This window comes from Callithrix jacchus, chromosome 2 (assembly GCF_049354715.1).
Source record: "Callithrix jacchus isolate 240 chromosome 2, calJac240_pri, whole genome shotgun sequence".
Taxonomy (NCBI): Eukaryota; Metazoa; Chordata; class Mammalia; order Primates; family Cebidae; genus Callithrix; species Callithrix jacchus.
The window spans coordinates 32,691,570-32,719,472 of NC_133503.1; the positions used below are offsets into that span (position 1 = coordinate 32,691,570).

A 27,903-nucleotide genomic window follows, 5' to 3' on the forward strand; every position below is an offset into this window, starting at 1 on the left:
TAAAAAAATTTTTTTTTAGAGACGGGGTCTCACTATGTCACCCTGGAGTGGAGTGGAGTGGCGTGATCATGTTTCACTGCAGTCTCAACCTCCTGGGTCAAGCAGTCCTCCTACCTCAGCCTTCCAATTAGCTGGGACTACAGGCATACACCACCATGCTCGTTTTTGTAGAGACAGGGTCTTGCTATGTTGCCCAGGCTGGTCTCAAACTCCTGGGCTCAAGCAATCCTCCTACATTGGCCTCCCAAAATGCTGGGATTACAAGCCTATGCCTCTTTAAAATTATCTCCTTAAACTTGTACCCCTTATTTGACAATGGGGAGAAAATCTCATCCGCTGAAATGGTTTTCTCACCAATTTACTGTTCTCTATCTAAGCTGCACTATAAAATATAAGTTGTATTATGAAAAAATCTTATAAAAGAGATAATATTTGTAAAGCTATGCAACAAATGTGTACCTTCCATTACTTTTGTATCTTTTGACTGTATTGTGACAGGCAATTCCGGAAAATGGAATTTTTTCCTGTCAGATCTGGAAAAGTTCAGCTTCCTTTTGTTCACATTTGCCATTTGGTCACTGTGACCTGTTTGCTCATTAAATATATCCTTCTCCATTTGGCTCTAAACAAACAAATAAACAAGTATTATTTTGAAGAAATGTGTCTAACTATTTATAGAATGACAAGCCTAGAATTGCTAGCCATTTGGATGGTATAAGATAGATATAACAATTATTTCAATAATTAAGAAGATTTAGAATAGAATACTGTTGAACATATCAACAGATCAAACTCCAATAAAAGTTTCATAAAGCAAACATTTTAGCACATTTAATATTCTGAGCATAATAGTCTTGTTCATGAGGACCACAATAATAATAACATTATTTTGAGACAGAGTCTTGCTCTGTCGCCCAGCTGGAGTGCATTGGCACGATCACAGCTCATTGCAGTGTCAACCCCCTGGGCTCAAGTGATCTTTCCATCTCAGTCTCCTGAGTAGCTGGGACTACAGGCATGCACCACCATACATAGCTAATTTTTAGATTTTTTGGAGAGATAGGGTCTTGTTATGTTGACTAGGCTGACCTCAAACTCCTGGGCTCCAGTGGTCCTTCTGCCTTGGGTTCCCAAAGTGCTGAGATTACAAGCATCTGCCACTGCACCCGGCCTTATTATTATCTTTATTATTATTATGGAGACAGAGTCTTGTTCTGTTGCCTGGGCTGGAATACACTGGTGCTCACTGCAGCCTCAACCTCCAAGGCTCAAGCCATACTTCCACCTCATCCTACCCCGTCTGAAACCACAGCCACATGCCACCACATATGACTAATTTATTTTATGTCATTTTTTTGTAGAGACAAGGTCTTGCTACATTGTTCAGGCTGTTCTCAAATTCCTGGGCTCAAGCAATCCTACCAGCTTGGCCTTCCAGAACGCTAGGATTATAGGTAGAAGCCACTGTGCCTGGCCAGAACCAAATTTTTCTTTTTCTTTTCTTCTTTTTTTTTTTTTTTGAGACGGAATCTTGCTCTGTCACCCAGGCTGGAGTGCAGTGGCGCAATCTTGACTCACTGCAACCTCCACCTCCCAGGTTCAAGCGATTCTCCTGCCTCAGCCTCCCAAGTAGCTGGAATTACAGCTGCCTGCCACCATGCCCAGCTAATTTGTTTGTATTTGTAGTACAGATGGGGTTTCATCATGTTGGCCAAACTGGTTTCGAACTCCTGACCTCAGATGATCTGCCTGTCTCAGCCTCCCAAAGTGCTAGGATTACAGGTGTGAGCCACCGCGCCTGGCCAACTTTTCCTTTTTAATACTATTCATTCCACTCTGACTTTGAACAAATTGCGGCAGTTCATTTTCTTAACAACCTATTTACCTATCTACAAAATGATATGCTTTGTAAACGCGGGGAATACCCAAAGGAAAAAAATTAGTTGCACATCCAGCATGTGGAAAACATTCTGTGTTACCAGATTTTTGTTCATTTGAAAACATCATAAAATCTTGTCTAGCTCGATGAACATTCTTCCACAATGTAACGTGTAGTATCCCACCATATGAATGTTCCTAATGTACTTAATTAGTCACCTGCTCTTGGACATTTGTATTGTTTTCAGTTTTTATTATTATAATTAACACTGTGCTTCAATTTTGAATAAATCACTTTCATATGTAAAAAGCTGGGAGATCCCATCAGAGATGAATAACACAAAATACACCAAAAACAAAACAAAACAAAAGTTGAGAGGGGGATAAATTACATTGATTGCTTTTTCTAGTGAAAGTAAGTTGTGTTTCTTTGGCAATTGTTTTTAGTCCATAAAGTAAGATATTAAAAACATTTTTTGAAAGTGGAAAAAACAAAACTTGTGACTTCTAAAGGTGGAAACCTTAACTTACTCTGCCTAAATCACATACTAAATATATAAATTAAGACATATGAAGTTAATTAAAGTTGTGAAAGCACTAAGAAAATAATGGCCTATTTTCATCTCAGGAATAAAAAAAAGAAACTAAGAGCACATTTTTGAAGGTGTTAGAGGCTGGGTGCGGTGTCTCACACCTTTGGGAGGCTGAGGTAGGAGGATCCCTTGAGCCCAGGAGTTTGAGACCAGCCTGGGCAACATAGTAAGACTGTGTCTCTACAAAAAATGAACAAAATTATCTGGGCATAGTGGCACATACCTGGAGTCTCAGCTACCTGGGAGTCTGAGGTGGGAGGATTGCTTGAGCCCAGCAAGTTGAGGCTGCGGTTAGCTGAGATCGTACCACTACCCTCCAGTGTGGGCAATAGAGAGAGAGCCTGTCTCAAACACACACACACACAAACAAACAAACAAAAAAGTTCTAGAGCCCTAAAGGTCGAGAAAAGGAAAAAAGAAGTAATGTTAAAAGAGGTCATATTTTAATGAGTAGCTTCTTGCCTTACTTGAATAGGACCCGTATCCTCTTGCCTGCTATTAGGCATAACTTGTCCAGTAGATTGTGAAGAAGTTCGTTGCTTTTTTGCTCTTTCAGTTAACCTAATATTTAAAAATGAATAAGAAGCTATTAGAACTCCCCAGAAATGCCTTGGTGTTTTTTGCTTTTTGTTTTTTTTAGGCGGAATCTCACTCTGTCACCCAGGCTAGAGTACAGAGGCACAAGCTCAGCTCACTGCAAACTCTGTCTTCCAGGTTCAAGTAATTCTCTTGCCTCAGCCTCCCAAGCAGCTGGGATTACTGGTGTGCTCCACCACACGCAGCTAATTTTTGTATTTTTTCTAGAGACAGGGTTTTGCCATTTTGGCCAGGCTAGTCTCAAACTCCTGCACTAAAGTGATCCACCCACCTCGGCCTCCCAAAGTGCTGGGATTACAGGCATGAGCCACTGTGCCCAGCCGAAATGCCTTTAATTTAGCTTCAAGAATGAATAAATTATGGCATGGAAGTCTACTGTTTGAACACTGAGTACCAAAATGCAATAGTCAATCCTTACCTACCAACTGCTCTAAGGAGAGAGGTGGTAACAGGGCAGAGAACAATTAATGCATGCTAACATCAGTGGTGACAGGCATGTTGGGGGGTCACTCCTGCTGGCCTATTTGTCCCCATCTATCTGTTCTGAATTTGGATCTCTTAACTACTGGCTTTCTCAATTTATGAACTTACTGTCCAAGACTGACTGGCTTACAACCATTGTTACTGGCACCATGGTTTTGGGATCACCTCACAAACAATTCGGCTCTTGCAGTCTGTAGCCTGCTGTACCTTTGGACTGACACAGACATGTCCACTTGCTCACTTCTGCAGACCACTGGGCTTCACAATCTGTAGCCCAAACCAGTCTGCTAGAATCCTCTTGGGCTAATGAACCCAGTCTCTTTCTTCCCTTAGAAAGATAGTAGTCTCCCTAAATTTTGAAGTGGCCCTACTGCCTTGCTGGACAGACCCTCACCATCCATCATACAGCCCTTGATTAACCAGACTCATGGACCAGTCTCTCAATCTGTATCAGAGGTTAAATCTAAAACTTAGATTTCATCTTGAATATTTCATCTTGAAAGGCTATCTGACTTACGAAAGATTATTTACTATCCTTTCTCCACTTAGAGAATTTGCTATGATATAGAAATAAAGTTTATTTTGTTATACCAAGGCACACTGATACCAGAACGTAGGTCATATCACCTTTTTTTCTCTTCAAAAAGAAAAACATTTTTCTAAGGGTCTTTTTTTTTAAATGAGGTTTTTCCAAAAGACATTAGTGAAAATTTAAACATCTATATGGCCAAGAAAAGTTAATTTCTTCTACAGCGTTCATAAGAAGCACTCAGTAAATGGCCCATTATAGTTTTAACTTCAATATATTTTCTTCAAGTTCAGTTTACATACAGACACTCAGAACATTTGAAACACCATTACACAGGAACTTTGTATTATTTAGGTTTCTTCTCTGCTACAGCTCACCTCACACTGGGGTGAAAGAGATTTAAATTGAGATTTGCAGCTATCAAATTACTGTTAGTTAGATTGATGGGTGGCATTGTCACAGAACTTCTGCAATGTGGATACTCTTTCAAGCCATTATAGTCAGTGCTGGGGTTGATAGGGTTTGGTGGTTCACTGGTTACAAGTTTTGTATCCTGAGCCATAGCATGAACATTTTCATGTGGATCCTGTTGACAAAGTCCACCTTCATAGTCCATCTTTTTCAGTTCTAAGGTATCTCCTCTTCCTCCTTTGACTCTAGTAACTCTGACTTTGATCTCGTTGGGCTTTTTCTCTTTTTCTATTTCCTGGAATAAATACATCCAAAATCTGAGTCATGAGAACAGTTGTCACTAGAGTCTAACTATAATATAATTATTCTAGCTGAAACAAAACCAAAGTTCTTACCTTTCCCAAAACTGAGCCACTTAGCAGTGTATTGCTATAAACTACATTTCTTTCATCTCTCCTAAGTTCATTTTCTCTAGAATTCTCTTTTGGCTTTATTAGTGGATTGACTCTTTCTTCCTGCAGTAATTTAGCTTTCAGTTGTGGCATGAATCTGATAAAACAAGCAATAGCAACGAGTAATCTTTTTATATACGCAGATGGAGTATTTTATCTTGAATGAACCATTTCATCCAATTAATTTATATTTCAGTTACAGCATAAATAATGCTGTCTAATTATAATGCATGCCAAGAAATGGCCCAACATTTACCTAATAAAAGTTGCTTTCTGGTAAAGATATATCTTTCAAAAATTATACTATGGGATCTACTATATAAAATTTTACAAAATAGATTTATACTCATTAGATTCCTTTTGTGATATAAACTTTGCTTTAAAAATTGCTTTTAATTTTGATAAAGATACTATTATTTTCAAGGAAGATTCACATCACTTTTGCCTTTTTTGTGGTTCTTTAAAGTAACAGAACTTTAAAAATGAACTAACTAGCTTCTGAAATCTTACTCTAGAGAAACGTTAACAGAATATATTCATATTGGAGAGAGATTGTTTTGGTTTTTTAAGAGTTTTTTAATTAGAAAGTCCATTCATGTTGTTCAAAGCTCAAAAGTCTATACTGAAAAGTCTCCTTCCCACCCCTTCCCTGAACTGCACAAGTCCCCCCCTTGAAGCAGTTAGAACTATCAATTTGAGAAAGTTTTAAAACATCATCAGCCCGTGAATGAATTCTTCCCTTGTGCAGCCCACTCTTGCCAGTGCTGTGCAGGGCACAGGCCTAATGACAAGTAGTGTGAAGAGATGAAAAAAAATAAAGAACCAGTGTGATTAGTTTGGTTAGATGAGAAAATGTCACACTTCTGTCAAATCTCCCTTGAACTACAGAAGGTCCAAAAACTAAAGAGGCATCTTATCAAAGGAAAAGGTCTTACCCAAACATTTTCTGAGGATTCTATAAATTGAACTCAAGGTAATTTCACCCCACAATAATAAAAGCCTAATATCTTAGTTTTTGTAGAACTGTTATGAAGCAACTTTTTAAGTCAATAACTGGCATCTTTTTTTTTTGGAGACAGGGTTGCTGAGGCTGCAGTGCAGTGGCACACTCACAGCTCACTGCAACCTTGACCTCCTAGACTCAAGCAGTCCCCTACCTCAGCCTCCCTAGTAGCTGGTACTACAGGTATACTCCAACATGCCCGGATAATTTTTGTTATTTTTCATAGAGACAGGGTTTTGCCATGTTGTCAAGGCTGGTCTTGAACTCCTAAGTTCAAGCCATCCACCTGCTTTAGCCATCCAAAGTGCTGGGAATACAGGCATGAGCTTCTATGCCTAGCCAATAACACCCGCTTTTTATCAATGGCACTTTTTAAAAAATTTTTTATTCTTTTATTTTTTTGAGATAGAGTTACACTTTGTCACCCAGGCTGGAGTGCAGTGGTGCAATCTTGGCTCACTGCAGCCTCAGCCTCTCGGTCTCAAGCAATTCTCCTGTCTCAGCTTCCTGAGCAGATGGGACTACAGGCACATGCCCACACCCAGCTAATATTTTACATTTTAAGTAGAGACGGAGTTTCACCATGTTGGCCAGACTGATCTTGAACTCCTGACCTCATTTGATCCGCCGACCTTGGCCTCCCAAAGTGCTGGGATTACAGGCATGAGCCACTGTGGCTGGCCAATGGCACTTTAAATATATCACCTTATTTTTTTCGAGTAAAATTCCTGAAATGCTTGACGTTCTAGTCACCCTCAAGGATTCTCTTTGCTTTTTTCTATTTAATCTATCTCCAAGAGCAGTTCCTGGACTTTTCCATATCTGACCTTAGCTCCATCATATTTTTAATGGATGTCCATCTTTCTAATGTCATGTCCAAAACAAACTGAATGGTTTTGCAGTAAATGAGAAACTTTTCCTGTTTCTTTCAAAGCCCAAATAGAAAATGGCATTTTTCCATGGAATACTATGCTGCCATAAAACAGGATGAGTTAATGCCCTATTTAGGGACATGGATAAAGCTGGAAACCATCATTCTCAGTAAACTAACATAAATATAGAAAACCAAACGCTGAATGTTCTCACTCATAAGTGGATGTTGAACAGTGAGAACATGTGGACACAGGGAGGGGAATATCACACACTGGGGCCTGTTGGCAGGTGGGGAGCTAGGGGAGGAACAGCATTAAGAGAAATATCTAATGTAGATGACGGGGTGATGGATGCAGCCAACCATGATGGCACGTGTATACCTATGTAACAAACCTGCATGTACTCCAGAACTTAAAGTATAATAATAAAACAGAAAAGAAAATGGTGGTTTTTTTTAAGAAACATGGCTGATTCATGAATCTAAATTGTAATATAGATTATATGCTGAGCATGTTATAGACAATGTGGGGCACAGAAGATCTATAAGAAGCATGGCACCTGTTTTCAGAGAACTTCCAATTTCATGGGTAGAGTGACAACAGGCACTGTGGCTGGGCATGATGGCTCACGCCTGTGATCCCAGCACTTTGGGAGGCCAAGGCAGGTGGATCACCTGAGGTCAGGAGTTCAAGACCAGCCTGGCCAACATGGTGAAACCCCATCTCTACTAAAAGTACAAAAATTAGCCGGGCATGGTGGTGTGTGCCGGTAATCCCAGCTACTAGGGAGGCTGAGGTAGAAGAATTGCTTGAACCCAGGAGATGGAGGTTGAAGTGAGCTCAGATTGTGCCACTGTACTCCAGCCTGGGCAACAGAGTGAGACTTTGCCTCAAAAAAAACAAAAAACAAACAAAAAAAAAACAAAGACAATAGGCACTACAACAGAGAATAAGTAGAAAAATCATTTGGGCAGTACATCTTAATTTTGATAAATGGATGTCATTACAAGAGGAAAAACCAGACTATTATCTGAGTCAGAGGTCCAAACAGGAATAAAGCTAAGAAATGTTGATTGCTTATTTAATGTTATCTCTGGTCTATGATGACACTGAAACTGTAGGATGTAAAGAGCTGAGTACACTACCTAGGACATGGTAACTGTATAATGAATGTTAACTGTAATTACTTTTTATTATTAGATTTTCTTCTTTCTTTTTTTTAGATAGGGTCTCAACCTGTCATCTAGGCTGGAGTGCAGTGGTGCAATCTCAGCACACTGCAAACTCCGCCTCCAGGGTTCAAGCCATCCTCCCACCTCAGCCTCCTGAGTAGCTGGGACTTTAAGCGTGTGCCACCACACCTAGCTAATTTATATTTTTTGTAGAGACAGGGGTCTCCTTATGTTGCCCAGGCAGGTCATGAACATTGTGGCTCAAACAATCTGCCCACCTCAGCCTCCCAAAGTGCTGGGATTACAAGCATAATCCTGAAATGCTTGAAGTTCTAGTCACCCTCAAGGATTCTCTTTGAATCCTTGAGGATTATAGGCATGAGCTACTGTGTCCATCCTATTATTAGACTTTTTATTCATGACACTTATTAAGTCTACTATCTTCCTAGTCAATACCTGATACAGTAAATCAATAATTTTTGTTAAACTGAATATTTCTGTTATGTAAAAGTAACCTATATAGCAATTTTCCTGCTAGTAAAATATCCTTTAAAAAAGAACACATTAACTCAAAATGCATACTTTTCAATAAATCCATCTCTAGTAAAATACTCATGATGCAAAAGATCACTAGATGTTATCCTGTCAGCAGGATCAATTTGTAAACAAGCCTAGAAAAGGAAAAAGATTTTAATAAGTGAGCTCTTAACAGTGTTCCATATGGTAAAAATTAAATTTATTAGACAAATTAAGAAGTAATTAACCAGATCAAAAGGCATTCTTGAAAAGATGGAGTTAGACCACAGGAATTTCTGGTAGTAAGTTCTGACTGTTTACTTCCCTAAGGAATTTGCACTTGCAAAACATTATTATAGGTTAAATGTCCTATGATTCTAGTCAAAACAGAGGTCAGTCTGTTTCTGCTGAAATTAGCAAAATTTAATCAGACCATTTTGATCCTCTTTTCTGCCCTGTGAGGTGGAAAGTTCATGGATAATCATTTGCATTTTACAGATGTAGAAGCATGATTACTAGTTTGCCAAACATGAGTTTTAACCCATGTTGTTTTACTCCTAATCCAGTGCTCTTTCTATAGCATAATACAATTTTGCAAATATTCAAGTCCCTAAATCTTCCAATAACCCATTATTAAAACAGCTCTTTTCTGTTTCCCTGCCTTAGTATAGAAACAAACAACAATGGAAGGAAGTTTTGAATGTTAAGTTGTACATAATAAATTTACATGTAGTTAAATAACAATAATTATAAATAGAACACATTTCTTTAATCAAAATATTAAAGACAGGTTTTGAATAAAAGGCATCTGCTTTATAATTTCCATTCTTCCTGTGAAAGGAGGGAAAACATAATAACAGTTAACTTCTTTTTTGTAGAGATGAGAGTTTCGTTATGTTTGAGGCTGATGAACTCTTGAATTCAAGTGATTCTCCTACCTCAGTCTCCCAAAGTACTGGAATTACAGAAGACAGCCACCATGCTTGGCCTTTTAAAATTTTTTGACAGACAAGTTCTTACTCTGTCGCCCAGTCTGGAGTGCAGTGGTGCAATTATAGTTCACTGGAGCCTTACACTCTTTGGCTCAAGATATCCTCCTGCCTTAGCCTCTTGAGGAGCTCAAACTACAAACACATGCCACCATGCCTGACAAGTAACTTTTATTGATGCTTACTACATACCAGACAATGTTCCAGCTTTTTTCTTCATTCCATCCCAACAACAACCCTACAAAGTATTATTATTATTACCCTCACTATACAGATGAGGAGACTGAGGCACAGAGAGATTAAGTAATTTGTCTAAGATCTCCTAAGCACAGGAGCCACAATTAAAATACAACAAATCCGAGATAATTGTATATAAAATTTTGTTTCTGTTTATTTCAAAATGCATATTCAAGTTGATTTGCAGAAAAAAATCTAGAGATTTGCTGTACAATAATGTGCATGTAGTTAAAAATACCATACTGTACACTTAATAATTTTGTAAGAAGGTAGATTCCAGCCAGGCACGGTGGCTCACACCATAATCCTAGCACTTTGGGAGGCTGAGGCAGGCAGATCATGAGATCATGAGGTCAGGAGTTCAAGACCAGACTGGCCAACATGGTGAAACCCCGTCTCTACTAAAAAATACAAAAACTAGCTGGGCATGGTGGGTCGTGCCTGTAATCCCAACTACTTAGGAGGCTGAGGTAGGAGAACTGCTTGATGGGACCAGGGAGGCAGAGGTTGAGGTGAGCCAAGATCGCGCCATTGCACTCCAGCCTGGGCTATAGAGCGAGACTCCATCTCAAAAAAAAAAAGAAGAAGGTAAATTCCATGTTATATGAGTTTTTTTTTTTTAAACCAAAATAAAAAACACTGATTTACAAAAGAGAATTATTTAAGTCTATCACCTACTTAGTGATGTGGCAATACCTAGGTCTTTAAAACTGCAACTACTTAAAAATATGTGCTTATTTTAGAACATAATAGTAATCTATCACTAAAACATAATAAGAAAAATGCTAAAAGTTCTGACCAAATCATAGAGGCAGACAAATTAGAGGCAGTCCTTCTGTGAATATAATTCAGGGAATTTAAATAAATGCCCTACTTTGGAAAATGTAAAATATGACACTTTGGGAAACAGATTGGCAGTTTCTTTAACAATTAAACATATGCCTACCCATGACCCAGCCATTCTGTTCTTAGATATTTCTGCAAGAGGAATGAAAATACATTGTGTGTTCCACACAAAGATGAACATGAATGTTCTCATGGCAGCTTTATTTGTGATAGCGAAAAATGGGAAACAATCCAAATGTCCATCAACAGGGAAGGGATTTTTTTAAATGTGTCATAGTCATATAATGAATCACTACTCTGCAAAAAAAGGAATTGCTAATATATACAAAAACATGAACGAATCGCTAAACCATTATGCTGACTGGAAGAAGTCAGATATAAAAGAGTACCTACTGTATGATTATGTTTATATAAGATTCTAGAAAATGCAAACTAATCTATGGGAACAGAAAGCAAATCAGTGGTTATCTGGGGACAGAAATGGAAGAAAAGATGAATTGTAAAAGGACACAGTGAAATTCTGGAGAGTGATGGAGATGTTAGGTTGTGTGTGTGTGTCTGTGTGTGTGTGTGTTAGGTATCTTGATTATGGTGGTGGTTTCATGTGTGTATACATGTATCAAAACTCTTCAAATTCTACATTTTAAGTACGTGTAGTTTACTGTCCATAAATTACACCCCAATACCATTGTTTAGAAAATTTATATCTAGGAAAAATACATGCCCTACATCAGATATTCAAATGTATTTTAAAGTTAGAATAATAAATCAAAGTTGTACTACTTCTAGAATAAAGAGAAAAATCAATGGAACAAAAACATACTACACATGTATAAGCATTTTGTCTAAGATAAATGTAGCATTCCAAATCATTAAATGATTCCAATTGTTAAAAAAAAAAGCATATTGCAAGTCTTGCAAAAGTATTGCAAAATTTATGACAAAAGATTAATGTATGTTTTTCACAAATCAATAAGATAAATATTTTAGTTGACAAATAGGTTAAGGATTCTTTTCTCCTTTTTCTTTTCTTTTCTTTTCTTTTTTTTTTTTTTTTTTTTGAGATGGAAGTCTTGCTCCTGTCACACAGGCAGTGCAGTGTGCAATCTCAGCTCACTACAACCTCTACCTCCCAGGTTCAAGCAATTCTCCTTCCTCAGCCTCCCGAGTAGCTGGGATTATAGACATGCACCACAACGCCCAGCTAATTCGAACTCCTGACCTCAGGTGATCCACCCACTTCGGCCTCCCAAAGTGCTAGGATTAGAGGCGTGAGCTACTGCATCTGGCCTCTTTTTTTCTTTTTTTTAGACAGGGTCTTGCTCTGTCTCCCAGGCTACAGTGCAGTGGTGCAAGCATAGACCACTGCAGTCTCAAACTCCTGGGTTCAAATGATCTTCCTGCCTCGGCCTCCCAAATAGCTAAGACTACATACAAGTGGGTATCATGACACCCTATGATTTTGTTTAGAGACAGGATCTCACTATATTGCTCAGGCTGGGTCTGGAACACCTGGCCTCAAGCCATCCTCCTCCTGCCTTGGCCTCTCAAAGTCCTGGGATTACATGCATGAGTCACCATGGCTGACCTAAAGATTCTTAAAAAAAGAAATGCAAATAGACAATGAATATTAGCATAATGTTTCTCTCTCCTGTAATGATACAAATACAATTAAAAAAAAATACCTCCAAGCTACTCAGGAGGCTGAGGCAGGAGGATTGGTTGAGTTCACTAGCCTGGGCAACATAGCAAAACGGCATCTCAAATAACAATAATAATATCCAACGCTAAAGTGAGAGCGAGGATACAAATAAGAAAAAAATATCTGTAAAAGAAACAGCAAAATATCAAAACTTCTAAAAAATATAAATCCTTTGGCTTACTAAATCCACTTTTAATATATGCAATTTCTTTTTTTTTTTTTTTGAGATGGAGTTTCGCTCTTGCTACCCAGGCTGGAGTGCAATGGCGCAATCTCGGCTCACCGCAACCTCCGCCTCCTGGGTTCAGGCAATTCTCCTGCCTCAGCCTCCTGAGTAGCTGGGATTACAGGCACGCACCACCATGCCCAGCTAAGTTTTGTATTTTTAGTAGAGATGGTCTTGATCTCTTGACCTCGTGATCCACTGGCCTCTGCCTCCCAAAGTGCTGGGATTATAGGCATGAGACACCACGCCCGGCAATATATGCATTTTCTAAGACAGGGTCTCACTCTGTTGCCTAGGCTGGAGTGCAGTGGCACAATCACAGCTCACTGCAGCCTCAACCTCCCAGGCTCAAGCAATCCTCCCACCTCAGTCTCCCAAGTGGCAGGGACTATAGGTGCATGCCACTGTGCCCGGCTAATTTTTTATTTTTTGTAAAGACAGGGTCTCCCTATGTTTCCCAGGTGGGTCTTGAATTCCTGGGCTCAACTGATCCTCCTACCTCAGCCTCCCAAAGTGCTAGGATTATAGGCATGAGGCACTGCCCCTGAAACCTCTTCTAGTAATTTCTCCCAAAGAAATAATAAAACAAATGCATATAGACAAGTATAAAAAAATTTTCATTGTCATATCTTTACCAATAGTGGGTGAAAAATGAAAAGTAACTCAAATGTCCAAAAACACAAAACTAGATAAACTAATTGTATAGTCATACAATGAAATACTATGCAACCACTGAAAACTATCATATAGTTCCATGTTTATTAACATTGTAGTATGTTTCAATATACCAGTAAGTAAAAATAAACAGGTTACATAGCAGTGTGTAAAGTAAGACACCTTTTCAAAAGCATAAATTTCTATGCATATATTTGGTTGGGAAAACTTTAGAAGCCTATAAACCAAATTGATAATAGTAATTTTTTTCTGGTTCATGTGAATTGGGAAAATCTGAACTTCTTTTTGTTTACTGTGTATTTTATATTTTCTCTATAATTATTATGTAGTTCTTATATTAGGTTGGTGCAAAAGTAATTGCAATTCTTGCCATTACATTCAAAATAAAAATAAATAAATGAGTTTTGTACTAAATATGTTGGTATATTTATTACCTAGATGAAATAAATTTTATGTTTTTATTTTTTATAATTTATTGATTTATTTTTGAGATGGAGTCTTGCTCTGTCACCCAGGCTGGAGTGCAGTGGTGTGATCTCAGCTCACTGCAACCTCCGCCTCCAAGGTTCAAGTGATTCTCCTGTCTCAGCCTCCCGAGTGAGGAGGCTCACGCCTGTAATCCCAGCACTTTGGGAGACTGTAGCTGGGACTACAGGCACACACCAGCATGCCCAGCTAATTTTTGTATTTTTAGAAGAGACGGGGTTTCATCATGGTGGGCTGGCTCAGGTGATTCACCTGCCTCAGCCTCTCAAAGTGCTGGGACAACAGGCATGAGCCACTGTACACAGCCAGTTTAAATAAAATTTAAATTTTGACCAGGAACAGTTGCTTATGCCTATAATCCCACTTTCAGAGGCCAAGGACGAAGGATTACTAGAGGATAGGAGTTCGGGGTTGCAGTGAGCAATGATCACACCTTTGCACTCCAGCCTGGGCAACAGAGTGAAACTGTAAAAAATAACTAATTTTTTAAATGGCGTGTGGCACTGTGGCACATGCATGTAATCCCAACATTTTGGGAGGCTGAGGCAAGTCTATTGTTTGTGCCCAGGAGTTTGAGACCAGCCTGGGCAACACGGAGAAACTCAATCTCTACAAAAAAATAAAAAAATTATCTGGCATGTTGGCATGTAACTGTAGTCCAGGCTACTCAGGAGGCTGAGTCGGGAGGATCAATTGAGCCTGGGAAGTCACAATTTCAGTGAGCTGAGGTCACACCACTGCACTCTGACCTGGGTGAAAGACTGAGAGCCCATCTAAAAATAAATAAATAAATAAAGGCCAGGCGCGGTGGCTCACACCTGTAATCCCAGCACTTTGGGAGGCCGAGGCAGGTAGATCACCTGAGGTCAGGAGTTCGAGACCATCCTGACCAACATGGAGAAACCCCATCTCTACTAAAAATACAAACTTAGCCAGACATGGTGGTGCATGACTATAATCCCAGCTACTTGGGAGGCTGAGGCCGGAGAATTGCTTGAACCTGGGAGGTGGAGGTTGTGGTGAGCAGAGATCATGCCACTGCACTCCAGCCCGGGCAACAAGAGCAAAACTCTTGTCTCAAAAAAAAAAGGGGGGCCAGGCACAGTGGCTCATGCCTGTAATCCCAGCACTTTGGGAGACCGAGACGGACGGATCATGAGGTCAGTCAGGAGTTGAAGACTAGCTGGCTAACCTAGTGAAACCCCGTCTCTACTAAAAATGCAAAAATTAGCCAGACATGATGGCGCACGCCTGTAGTCCCAGCTACTTGGGAAGCTGAGGCAGGAGAATTGCTTGAACCCAGGAGGTGGAGGTTGCAGTGAGCCTAGATCATGCCACTGCAATCCAGCCTGGGTGACAGAGTGAGACTCCATATCAAAAAATTAATAAATAAGTAAACAAATAAAATAAAAATAATAATAAAAATTTTTAAGTAATAAAAAGGAGCTACATAATGTTTTTATTTTCTCCAATTCAAAATGGATTTTGGCCTGGGTGTATCTTCAGATGTTAAAACTACAGCTGCTAATGTCCTGTAGATATTTTAGTACAAAAAATAGGTCCCTCACCTAGCTAAACTAAATGTTAAAAGGTAGTGATAAACATAGTAAGTCCTTAGAATTTCTCCAGGTTATACCTAATTCTCATTAAAATAGAGATAAATTAAATATAATGAACCTAATTATCTTAGGGGGCTTTCAGCTCTGACAGTCTATGAATTTTAATTTCTCTGTACTAAAGACATAACTTTCTATGGATTACTTTAGGAATCCTTTTGGAATTTCATTAAAGCGATAATTTAAAACTTTATTATAATTTGTACAAATTTCTCAATATAAAGTCTTAATTTCTTAATATACATGAACTGGCTAGGCACAGTGGCTCATGCCTATAATCCCAGCACTATGGGAGGCCAAGGTGGGCAGATCACTTGAGCTCAGGAATTCAGGACCAGCCTGGCCAACCATGGCCAACATGGTGAAACCCCGTCTCTACTAAAAATACAAAAATTAGCTGGGTGTTATGGCAGGCACCTGTAATCCCTGCTACTCAGGAGGCTGAGGCAGGAGAATCTCTTGAAACTGGGAGGCAGGGGTTGCAGTGAGCTGAGATTACACCACTGCACTCCAGCCTAGGTGACAGAGAGAGACTCTGTCTTGGGAAAACAACAACATACATGAACTATATCTGCCAATAATCCATTAAGCTTTGGATATTTTTTTCTTGCATTTTTGGGATGTTGAACTTGAGGAAGAACTACCCCAGCAAAAACGGGGCTCTTGGAAAAGATATTCTGCAAGTGAGGTGTCAAATTGCCTGAAAAGAAAAGAAAAATGTATATTTAACAAACAGGAAAATGAGTATATGATCAAAATAATCAAATTGCTATGTGATCTACATTAGATTACTAAAAACTGATACAAGGAAAAATAACGATCATGTCTTTTAATTTCTGGAAGTTGAATAAAAACTTTCTGAATATGTCATTAAAAATTGAGGTTTTCTAAGTTATCCACTGATAGCCCACAGGCAACAGGGGATGTAAAACCACCAGGTTTATTTGTTTTTCCTAAACTATAAGATATAATATGTAATGCTATCAGAAAATGCACAGTCCAACTTTTACACATTTCCATATGGGTATCCAAATGGTTTTACTATCATCACCAAAATAGGTTGAAACCTTACTCAAAACAGCTAAAATGTTGAAGGTATTTAGAAATCAAAATTTGCAAAAAAAAGAAGCCAGGCTAAAGAGTAGTAGCAGAATGAAAAGAACTACAAATAGGAGTGGAGGGAACTAAGTTCTAGCAGTTTTGCTATAACTAGTTCTGTGACCTTGGGTAAATCTCTTCCTTTTTTATGCTTGGTTTTCTCATTTGTGAAATGATAAGATTAAACTCCACCATCCAAGGTTCCTACTGATATTAATCCCTTAACCAGAGCTTTTAAAAAGACACACAAAAGTAAGGTGTCTTCTTTTTTTTAATGACGAGGTTTCACCATGTTGGTCAGGCTGGTCTTGAACTCCCAACCTCAGGTGATCCGCCCACCTTGGCCTCCAAAGTGCTTGGTTACAGGCGTGAGCCACTACACCCGGCCTAAAGTGAGGGGTGTTAAGGCTCTAAACTATATCTTTTTTTTTTTTGAGACGGAGTTTCACTCTTGTTATCCAGGCTGGAATGCAATGGCACGATCTCGGCTCACTGCAACCTCCGCCTCCTGGGTTCAGGCAATTCTCCTGCCTCAGCCTCCTGAGTAGCTGGGATTACAGGCACACACCACCATGCCCAGCTAAGTTTTTGTATTTTTAGTAGAGACGGGGTTTCACCATGTTGACCAGGATGGTCTCGATCTCCTGACCTCGTGATCCACTGGCCTCGGCCTCCCAAAGTGCTGGGATTACAGGCTTGAGCCACTGCGCCCGGCCTAAACTATATCTTAAATCATTAAGTATCCAAATTTCACTGTTTTTAGAATTGTTCATAGTATCTTCCTCATAATCCTGTAATTACGAATTTATGTATAGCTTCCCTGCCATACAAAGAGCTTCTCAATCTCCTCATTCAGTAATAACAAAAAACAAATCTTGGCCAGGCAATGGTGGCTCACACCTATAATCCCAGCACTTTGGGAGGCCAAGATGGGTGGATCGCTTGAGAGTTCAGGAGTTCTAGACCAGCCTGGACAACATGGCAAAACCCCAGCTCCACTAAAAATGCAAAAATTAGCCGTGCATGATGGCACATGCCTGTAGTCCCAGCTACTCGGCAGGTTGAGGTGGGAGAATCATCTGAGCCCAGGAAGTGTGCCATAATTGCACTACTGCACTCCAGCCTGGATGACAAAGTGAGACCCTGTCTCAAAAAAATTAAAATTTAAAAAAATCCACAAATCTTGAAATTGTAATTTCAAGACTAACCATCAATGTTTTGATGGCCAAAGCAGATCATCAAATAATTAAACTCTCATTAAATATACTCTTTTTATCTTGAGACAAAGTCTCATTCCATTGCCCAGGCTAGAGTGCAGTGGCACGATCTCAGCTCACTGCAACCTCTGTCTCCTGGATTCAAGTGATTCTCATGTTTCAGCCTCCTGAGTAACTGTGATTACAGGTGCCTGCCACCACACCTGGTTAATTTTTTTTTTTTTTTTGTATTTTTAGCAAGAGATCGGGTTTCACTGTGTTGGTCAGGTTGGTCTCCAATTCTTGATCTCAGGTCATTTGCCTGCCTCGGCCTCCAAAGTGTTGGGATTACATGTGTGAGCCACCATGTTCGGCCTTCATCAAATATGTTCTTGAACACAGCTATCTGGCTATATATTCCTATTTACTTTAAAAAGAAAGGTGGTTGGCGAGGCACAGTGGCTCAACGCTTGTAATTCCAGTACTTTGGGAGGCTAAGGCAGGTGGATCATGAGGTCCGGAGTTCAAGACCAGCCTGGCCAAGATGGTGAAACCCCGTCTCTACTAAAAATACAAAAATTAGCTGGGTGTGGTGGCAGGCGGCTGAAATCCCAGCTACTCGGGAGGCTGAGGCAGAGAACTGCTTGAATCCGGAAGGCAGAGGTTGCAAGCCCAGATCACGCCACTGCACTCCAGCCTGGGCAACAGAGAGAGACTCTGTCTCAAAAAAAAAAAAGGGAGGGGGCAGTCTCTGAGTAAATAATTTTCCATTTCCAAATGCTTTAAAAAACCATCTGACTCAATACTATTTAAAAGTTCTTATATAGAGGTGTGAATATTTGTAGAAGCCTAATTTAAAAACAACTTTTGAACAAATTGAAGTATATTCCTATTGCACTATTTTTCTTAGCATCAACCGTCAACATATGGCTTGGCTATTTGCATCCTAACAAAGAATTTTCTACCTTCTTTATCAGCCCAAGGCACCCATCTGCTGCTATCAAATGCTTCCCTGTTCTTACACAGAAAAGCAGAATATGAAAATTAAGCAGAATTGATCTGGTAATATTTATTTTAGACATGTAACTCATGTTATTTCAGTAATACCTACCTACTTTCAAAATGATTTTATGGAGTAAATCCAAATCAGAGCTACTAGGAAGATAGGGATTTCCAGTGGCCATCTCAATGATCACACAGCCCAAAGCCCAGATATCCACAGGTCTCAAACAGATCAGAAAAAAAAAATCACTTTTTCATGTAGAAATATATAAATATATTCTTAAAAATATGTTTAAATAAGGCCAAAGCCAAAGAAACAAGTGGTATCATTTGTAAGTTTTTCTTGTAGGCCATATACCAGCTTTATAAGAATTGTTAACTGCTATATTGGTGAGGCTACAGGAAAGAAATAGTCCCATGTACTGTTCTGGAGTATAAACTTATACAGCTTCTTTGGAGGAAAAATTGGCAAAAGCCACCAAAATTTAAATTGCATATACTTTTGATTGTATAACTTTATTCCTAGGAATTTATCCTAAGATATACTCATATGTGTATACAGATTTAATATGAGAATTTCACTGCAGCACTGTTTGTGGAAGAAAAAGATTGGAAACAACCAAAACATCCATCTGTAAGGGAATGGCTAAGAAAATTTTTGTACAACCACACAATAAAATATTCATCTGTTAAAAATGATGAGGTACGTCTGTCTATATACGCAGAAATAGAATGATCTACAAGATAAATTATCAAGCTAAAGAAGCAACATTCATGAAAGAAATCAAAGATCTAAATAAATGGAAAGATACTCCATGTTCATCAATACTCCATGTTACTCAATATTGTCAAGATGTCAGTTCTTCCAAGCTTTATGTAAAGAGTCAATGCAATCCCAATCAAAATCCCAGTAAATTAAAAATTGATAATTATATGAGGTAACACACAAATGTCAATTAGCCAAATTTAGTCATTCTACAATGTATATATATCTCAAACATTATGCTGCATACAATAAATACACACAATTTAATCTGTGAATTTAAAAAAAAATCCTAGGAAATTATTTTGTAGATATTGGCAATTGATTGCAAAGTTTATATGGAGAGGCAATAGACTCAGAACAGCCAATACAATATTGAAAAGAACAAAGACTGACACTACTTGACTTCGAGATGTTTTATAAAGCTACAATAAGCAAGATAGTATAGTACTGGTGAAAGAATAGCCAAATAGATCAAGGGAACAGAATAAAGAACCCAGAAACAGACTTGCACAAATACGCTCAACTGATTTTTGACAAAGGAGCAAAGGCAAATGAATAGAAAAAAAAGATAGTCTTTTCAGCAAATAGTGCTGGAACATACAAAAACTGAATCTAAACACAGACCTTACACCTTTCACAAAAATTAACTCAAGATGCATGATAACCCTAAATATAAGATGCAAAACTGTAAAACCTCTAGACAATCACATAGGAAAAAATCTAAATGGCCTTGGGTTCGGTAATGAGATTTTAGATACAACACCAAAAGCGTAATTCACGAGAGAAAAAATTGATAGGAGAAACTTCATTAAAATACAAATTTCTGCTCCATGAGAGATAATGTTATGCAAATGAAAAGATAAGCCACAAATTGGGGGAAAATATTTGCAAAATAATAAAGAATTTGTATCAAAAACACACAAAACTCTTAAAATTCAAGAGAACCCAATTAAATAATGGGCAAAAGATATGAACATACATCTCACTGAAAAAGATATAAAGATGGCAAATAGGCAGATTAAAAGATGCCCAATATTATATGTCATCAGATAATTCCAAATTAAAACAATAATGAGTTACCACAACACACCTATTAGAATGCCTAAAATCCAAAATACTGACAACATCAAATGCAGGTGAGGATGGAAAGCAATAGGTTCTCTCATCCAATGCTGGTAGAAACACAAAATTCTACAGTCACTTTCGAGGACAATTTGACAGCTTCTTACAAAGCAAAACAGTCTTACTGTAAGACCCAGCAATTGCTGTCCTTGGCATTTACCCAAATGAGTTGAACACTTAAGTCCACAAAAAAACCTGGACACGAATGTTTACAACAGCTTGCTTCATGATTGCCAACACATAGAAGCAATAAAGATGTCCTTCAACAGTTGAGTAGATAAATAAACTGTGGTACATATATAGAATGGAATATTATTTAGCAATAAAAGAGAAGTGAGCTGTCAAGACACCAAAGAAAAGGAGGAACCTTAAATATATATTGGTAGGTCAAAGAAACCAATCTGAAAAAGCTACATACTGTGTGATTCCAACTACATGACATTCTGGAAAAGTCTAAAGTATAGTGACAGTAAAAAGATCAATGGCTGTCAGGAGTTCCAGGAGAGGGAGGGAAGAATAAAAATGATGTGCAGAAGATTTTTAGGACCACAAAATTATTCTGTATGATATTATAATTATGGGGCCGGGCACGGTGGCTCACGCCTGTAGTCCCAGCACTTTGGGAGGCCGAGGCGGGTGGATCACGAGGTCGAGAGATTGAGACCATCCTGGTCAATATGCTGAAACCCCGTCTCTACTAAAAATAAAAAAATTAGCTGGGCACGGTGGCGCATGCCTGTAATCCCAGCTACTCAGGAGGCTGAGGCAGGAGAATTGCCTGAACCCAGGAGGCGGAGGTTGCAGTGAGCCGAGATCGCGCCATTGCACTCCAACCTGGGTAATAAGAGCAAAACTCCGTCTCAAAAAAAAAAAAAAAAAAGATATTATAATTATGGATACATGACACTCTACATTTATCAAAACCCAGGAAATACAATACAGAGTAAACTCTAATGTAAACTATGGAATTTAGTTAATACTAATGTATCAATACTGGTACATCCACTGGAACAAATGTACTACACTAATACAAGATGTTAGTAATAGAGAATTGTGTGGAGTAGGATGGAGGAGACATAGGAAACTACAATTTCTGTTCAATTTTTCTGGAACCTAAAACTGGTCTAAAAATTAAAGTCTATGAATATAAGCAAATAAAAAGTGGCAGGGCTTGGTGGCTCATGCCTGTGATCCCAGCTACTTGGGAGGCTAAGGCAGGAGGATCACTTAAGACTCGGCGATCAAGGCTGCAGTGAGCCATGAGTATACCAGTGTACTCTAGCCTGTGAGACAGAGTGAGACATGGTCTCATAAAGAAAGAAGAGGGGAAGGGAAACCAAGATTTTATACTCTATATATAGTATGCTCCTATTTCTGTTCAAAAGGAAGGAGATGGAGAACTATGTGTATGTATTTGTGTATATTGTTAGATAATGACCGAAGAAATTAAGGAATTAATTATAGTATACATGATTTTTCAGATCTACATAACCATGGATGATATAATAGTAACTTATAAGCTTACTTATTTCACAAGTTTTATTTAATGAATATTAGTAAGTTTTAGTGAGAATAAATAAAATGAAGACAAAGTTTTGGATTTTTGGTGAATACATATATGTGTATGTTCAGCTTTAACTGTTGTATAGTGACAGTTTTCCAGAGTGATCCTACAAGTTTACATTTCCCCACCAGTGTATATGAGTTGTAACTGTTCCACTTACATTGGTCTTTTTTTCAATTTAACCATTCTGGTGGTTATATAGTGGTACCACCTTGTGATAAAGGTTTGTATGTTTCTTTTTTTGTTTGTTTGTTTTTTGAGATGGAGTTTCGCTCTTGCTACCCAGGCTGGAGTGCAATGGCGTGATCCCGGCTCACTGCAACCTCCGCCTCCTGGGTTCAGGCAATTCTCCTGCCTCAGCCTCCTGAGTAGCTGGGATTACAGGCACGTGCCACCATGCCCAGCTAATTTTTTGTCTCTTCAGTAGAGACAGGGTTTCACCATTTTGACCAGGATGGTCTCGATCTCTTGACCTCGTGATCCACCCACCTCGGCCTCCCAAAGTGCCGGGATTACAGGCTTGAGCCACCGTGCCCAGCCAAGGTTTGTATGTTTCTTATGACTAATAAAGGTAAGAGCTTTCACACTTTAAAAAGCCAAGTTTTAGCCCTCAAGCTTTAAGTTAATTATTTTTAAGTATTCTCTCCACAGAATGCAATTTCTATGCACCTCCTCCACTACCAAAAGAGACACTAAAAACATACCTACACAAAGCAGTTCACTTTTCCCCAGCTTGACCTGAAATTTCACAGTACAGTTTAGTAAGGTTAGCCATTATCTACAGAAATTTAAAGCATTATCTAAGCAGACCTTTCAAAGAGCAACAAAGGACAGACCATGTCTAGTCAATTATCATTGTAGCAGCAATCTTAAAGGGCCCTCCTATTTTCTGAAATATGAGTAAGTCCTAGTTAGCTATAGAGAAAACCTCTCCTCACTTCAACTACAATATTTTGCAGAAAAAGAGCTGTCCGATGAAAAAAGCGAAAACCAAATTAACTCACTAAAGAAAGTAAAGGTATTAGACTCAAGCCTTAGTCAAGAAAAGTAGATCCAAAAAAGCTTAGATCTAACATGTAGAGGTAAGGGAGAATTAAAAAACAAACAAACAGGGGTATGAACTTCTAGCATGACAGAATGAACAGATCAGCTGACCTACTCTCTTACTAATTTATCACTGAAACTAGTAAAACTTTTTTTAAGATGGAGTTTCGCTCTTGTTGCCTAGGCTGGAGTGCAATGGCGCAGTCACTGCTCAGTGCCAGCTCTGCCTCCTGAGTTCGAGTGATTCTCCGCCTCAGAATTATTTTTTTAAATACAAACACTTAAAGCATGTATGTATGTATGTATATATAGAGAGAGTCTTTGTAGTCCTGAGGCTAAGCATAAAATGAAGATTTATTCATCCTCCAAAAACTATGCAATTCAGTATAAGAAAGATGAGTCTGTTGTATTTGAATCAAGAAAACTTTTTCCTTCACCACTCTCTGCCTAGTGAGGCAGACTCCACTCTAGGGCTCCCTCTTCCTCCAGCTCCCAGTTGAAGAGCTTTCTTCCCAGGACGAGTGCAACTTCACCATTTCTCATAATTCTTCCAGCTACCTGTTGCTGAGACTTAAGTTCTGGGTGATTAGTGTCAAGAGGAGGGAGACCCTCTTCCAACCAACCCCTGTTCATGGAACAATGGTTCTACCTTGAATGCAGTGCACAGAGAATACTGGGGCCCACACTACTCTTGCCCCACTCATAAGACAGAGGTTTCATGCCAGGAGAAGCAAGCTTAGGGGACCGCAGGTTGCTGCTCTCCATATCCCACTAAGCAGTCAGCTCTTAAGAGCAGGAATATAACTTAGAGAGAAAAGTGCCATGAATTCAACCCAGATCCAGAAACTGGGCTCAGAGATTTTCCCTGGGGGAAGAAGCAAGCCATAAATTAGATGGCTCCTAATCTCTTTCAAAGGAGTTAACATCATTTGCAACAGAGTATAGAGAAGTTCCAGCCTAAATGTGTTCTCAACAACAGTACAGAAGGTGGTGAAACACAACTAGGTGGAGATTCATCAATTTAATGAAGCTACAGTCTAGAGTATAGGCCAGCTAGCTTGTGGGAAAGAACCATGGAACGATACAATTAGAAGATGCTTTCCTGGGGTCAGGACAAATATTAAATGGTGAGCACCGAAACTACTTCTTCAAAGGAACCATAATTTGATTGGAACAGTTTGTAGAGCTATTTAAACCCCAGAGCAATGTTGAAAATAATAGAGCAATAAGCTATCAATGAATGGAGTTTAATAGCTAGGAGTAGCCGTGGAAAGAAAGATAACCCTACCAATACCACTGTCATCTCAGAGTGACTGTGGGCCTATCCAAAGCTGTGCCTCCCTGAGGAGCAACTAAAGAGGTTTAATACTGTGTGTTGGCAGGGGGGCGGGAATACTGACTCCATGAAAATAATTTAGCCAGTCACTATGATACAAACAAGCAAATAACAGTAACAAGTCCCAGAAGGAGGGGTCCCATACCCAGAGTTCCCACAATACATTATCTAAAATAGTCAAGTTCCAACAAAAATTACACGGCATGAAAAGAAATCTATGAGATATGACCCATACACCAGAAAAAAAGCAGGCAACCCAAAGTGTCTGCAAGAGTAACTGGGCTGAGTGTGGTAGCTCACACCTGTAATCCTAGCACTTTGGGAGGCTGAGGCAAGCAGATTGCCTGAGCTTAGGAGTTCGAGACCAGCCTGGGCAACACAGTGAAACCCTGCCTCCACTAAAATACAATAGAAATTAGCCAGGCGTGGCAGTGTGCACCTGTAGTCCCAGCTATTCGGGAGCCTGAAGCAGGAGAATTGCTTGAACCCGGGAGGCGGAGGTTGCAGTGAGCTGAGATTGGGCCATTGCACTGCAGCCTGGGCAACAGAGCAAGACTCTGTCTCTAAAAAAAAAAGAAGAACAAGAAGAAGAAAAAAAAGTAACTACATGTTGGATTTGGCAGAAAAATATTTCAAAATAACAGTCATGAATATGTTCCCAGAACTAAGAGAAAACATGATTAAAGAAGGAAAGAAACGTATAATGACAGTGTCACATCAAATATTAATAGAGAATATCAATCAAGATATATATATGTATGTGTGTATGAAGAAGAACCAAGTAGAAATTCTGGAGTTGAGAAGCACAATAACTGAAATTTAAAAATTCACTGGAGGAAATCAACATTAGATTTAAACAAGGAGAAAAAAGAATTCAAGAGGCCAGGCATGGTGGCTCACACCTATAATCCCAGCACTTTGGGAAGCTGAGGCAAATGGATCATCTGAAGTCAGGAATTCAAGACCCAGCCTGGCCAACATGGTAAAACTCCATCACTACTAAAAATACAAAAATTATTTGTATTTTTGGGGCAAATAATGGAGGAGAAGAGAAAAATAAAAAAATTATTTGTATTTTTGGGGCAAGAGTAGTTTGGGCCCCAGTGGATGTTGGGAACCTGTAATCCCAGCTACTCAGGAAGTTGAGGTGAGAGAATCCCTTGAACCCAGGAGGCAGCGGTTGCAGTGAGCCGAGACTGCACCATTTGCACTCCAGCTTGGGCAAGAAGAGCAAAACTCTGCTCCCCACCCCTGCCCAAAAAAAAACAATTCATGAACTTGAAGACAGACCAGCAGAAATTATATAAGCTCAAGGATATAAGGTAAAAGGAATGAAAAAAATAGCAGAGACTCAGAGAAATGTGAAACACCAAAATATGTATGTATACTGGGAATACAAAAATGAGGAGAAGAGAAAAATATTTTATAAAATAATGGAGGAGAAGAGAAAAATATTTTATAAAATAATGGAGGAAAACTGCCCACATTTATTTCAGAAAAATAATCCACAAACATAGGAAGCTCAACAAACTCCAAGAACAATAAACACAAGGAGATCCAAAAACAAATACATCACACAAGATGAAAATCTTGAAAGCAGCATGAGAAAAACAAATCATCACTTACAAAAGAACTTTGGTAAGATTAACAACAGACTTCTCAATAGAAACAATGGACACCAGTAGACAGTGGTACAAGAATTCAAAGTGCTCAAAAAGGACCTGTCAACCAAAAACCCTATATCTAGCAAAGATACCTTTCAAAAATGAAGGTGAAAATAAGACTTTTCAAGATAAACAAAAACAGAGAATTTGTTGCTAACCAACCCAACTCACAAGAAATATTAAGGAAGTTCTTAAGACTGAAAGCAAGTGACCCCAGACAGTAATTCAAATCCACAGGAAGGGTAGGTAGAGTTGCTCATACCTGTAATCCCAGCACATCTGAGGACCAAGGGAAGACTGCTTGAGGCCAGGAGTTTGAAACCAGCCTAGGCAATATAGTGTGACACTGTATCTACAAAACAATTAATTAGTTGGGTATGGTGGCACATACCTGTAGTCCCAGCTATTTGAGAGGCTGAAACAGAAGGACTGTTTAAGCCCAGAAGATTGAGGATGCAGTGAGTCATGATCACTCCACTGCACTCCAGCTTGGGTGTCAGAGTGAGATACTGTCTCAAAAAAATTAAAAATCGACATGAAAAAACAAAGAGCACTGGTAAAGGTAATTGTGTAATTATAAAAGGCAATATAAATGCATAATTTTTCCTTTCTTCTCTTAATTCATTTTAAAAAGCAATTATATGAGAAGACTTCAAAAAGTTCATGAAAATGGAAATAAATGATAAAAATTAAAATATAAGCTTTATTCTCATTAGCTGGGCATGGTGGCACATGCCTATAATCCCAACTACTTGGGAGGCTGAGGCAGGAGAATCGCTTGAGCCTGGAAGGTGGAAGTTGCAATGAGGTAAGATTGCACCACTGCACTCCAGTCTGGGTGACACAGTGAGACTCTGTCTCAAAAAAATAAATAATAAATAATAATGATAATCTAAGAAAAAAATTAAAATATAAATATAAACTTTATTCTCAATGTAAGATCCCTAAGGTTCAAGATACTTTTGTAAGCAGTGATACCAGCCATTTAGTACATCCCTAAGGAAATGAGCGTCTTGAGAGTTTAACAACATCAATGTAGTCCTTTTAACATTATTAACTAACTAAAGAAAAATGGGTGCCTTTGTAGACTTTTTTAAGATCAGGAAATAAAAAGAATCAGAAGGAAATAATCAGAACTTTAAAGTAGATGCCTAATAATTTTGCATCAAAATGTTTATAAAATTGCCCTTGTTTGATGAGAAGAATGAGCTGGAGCATGGTCATGATGGAGAAAGACACTCTGGTGAAGCTTTCCCAGATGTTTATTTTGCTAAAGCTTTGGCTAACTTTCAGCTGGGTGCAGTGGCTCATGCCTGTAATCCCAGCACTTTGGGAGACCAAGGGAGGCAGATTGCTTGAGCTCAGGAGTTCGAGACCAGCCTGGACAACATGGTAAAACCCCATCTCTACAAAAAATACAAAATGTAACTGGGCATGGTGGCACGAACCTGTAGTCCCAACTACTCAGGGGGCTGAGGTGGGAGAATAACTTGAGCCCAGGAAACAGGTTGCAGTGAGCCAAGATCCCACCACTGCACTCCAGTCTGGGTGACAGAGCCAGACTCTGTATGGGGAAAAGAAAAAAAAAAAAAAAAGCTTGGGTAATTTTCTTAAAACACTCTCACAAGAAGCAGATACTATTATCTGGACATCCACAAAGTCAACAAGCAAAATGCTGTGAGCATCCAAAAACAAACAAACAAACAAAAACTGTTGCCACAACCTTTGCTCTTGACTAATCTCTTTTGCTTCGACCAGCCCACTTCCACCGCTTGGTAGCCAGTGCTTTGTCTTCAGGATCATACTAGTAAAGCCAGGTTTCATCACC

The 27,903-nt window shown here is 39.0% G+C and overlaps 1 protein-coding gene across 10 annotated transcripts in view; it reads right to left on the minus strand.

The window, feature by feature from the left end:
* CDKL3 (cyclin dependent kinase like 3) overlaps window positions 1-27,903 on the minus strand; it is a 112,702-nt gene that overhangs the window by 44,464 nt on the left and 40,335 nt on the right. For 7 of the 10 annotated variants that reach the window (XM_035284760.3, XM_078359378.1, XM_078359376.1 and 4 more), the window contains 7 exons: window positions 18,689-18,801; window positions 15,844-15,983; window positions 8,573-8,661; window positions 4,887-5,040; window positions 4,458-4,786; window positions 2,939-3,032; window positions 460-622 (listed from right to left, as the gene is read on the minus strand). In XM_035284760.3, coding sequence (XP_035140651.1) covers window positions 460-622; window positions 2,939-3,032; window positions 4,458-4,786; window positions 4,887-5,040; window positions 8,573-8,661; window positions 15,844-15,983; window positions 18,689-18,761 — 1,042 coding nt within the window. In that variant the 5' untranslated portion in view covers window positions 18,762-18,801. The remainder of the gene's footprint in view (window positions 1-459; window positions 623-2,938; window positions 3,033-4,457; window positions 4,787-4,886; window positions 5,041-8,572; window positions 8,662-15,843; window positions 15,984-18,688; window positions 18,802-27,903) is intronic. The other 3 variants (XR_615203.5, XM_078359390.1, XM_078359382.1) reach the window with 3 other exon arrangements.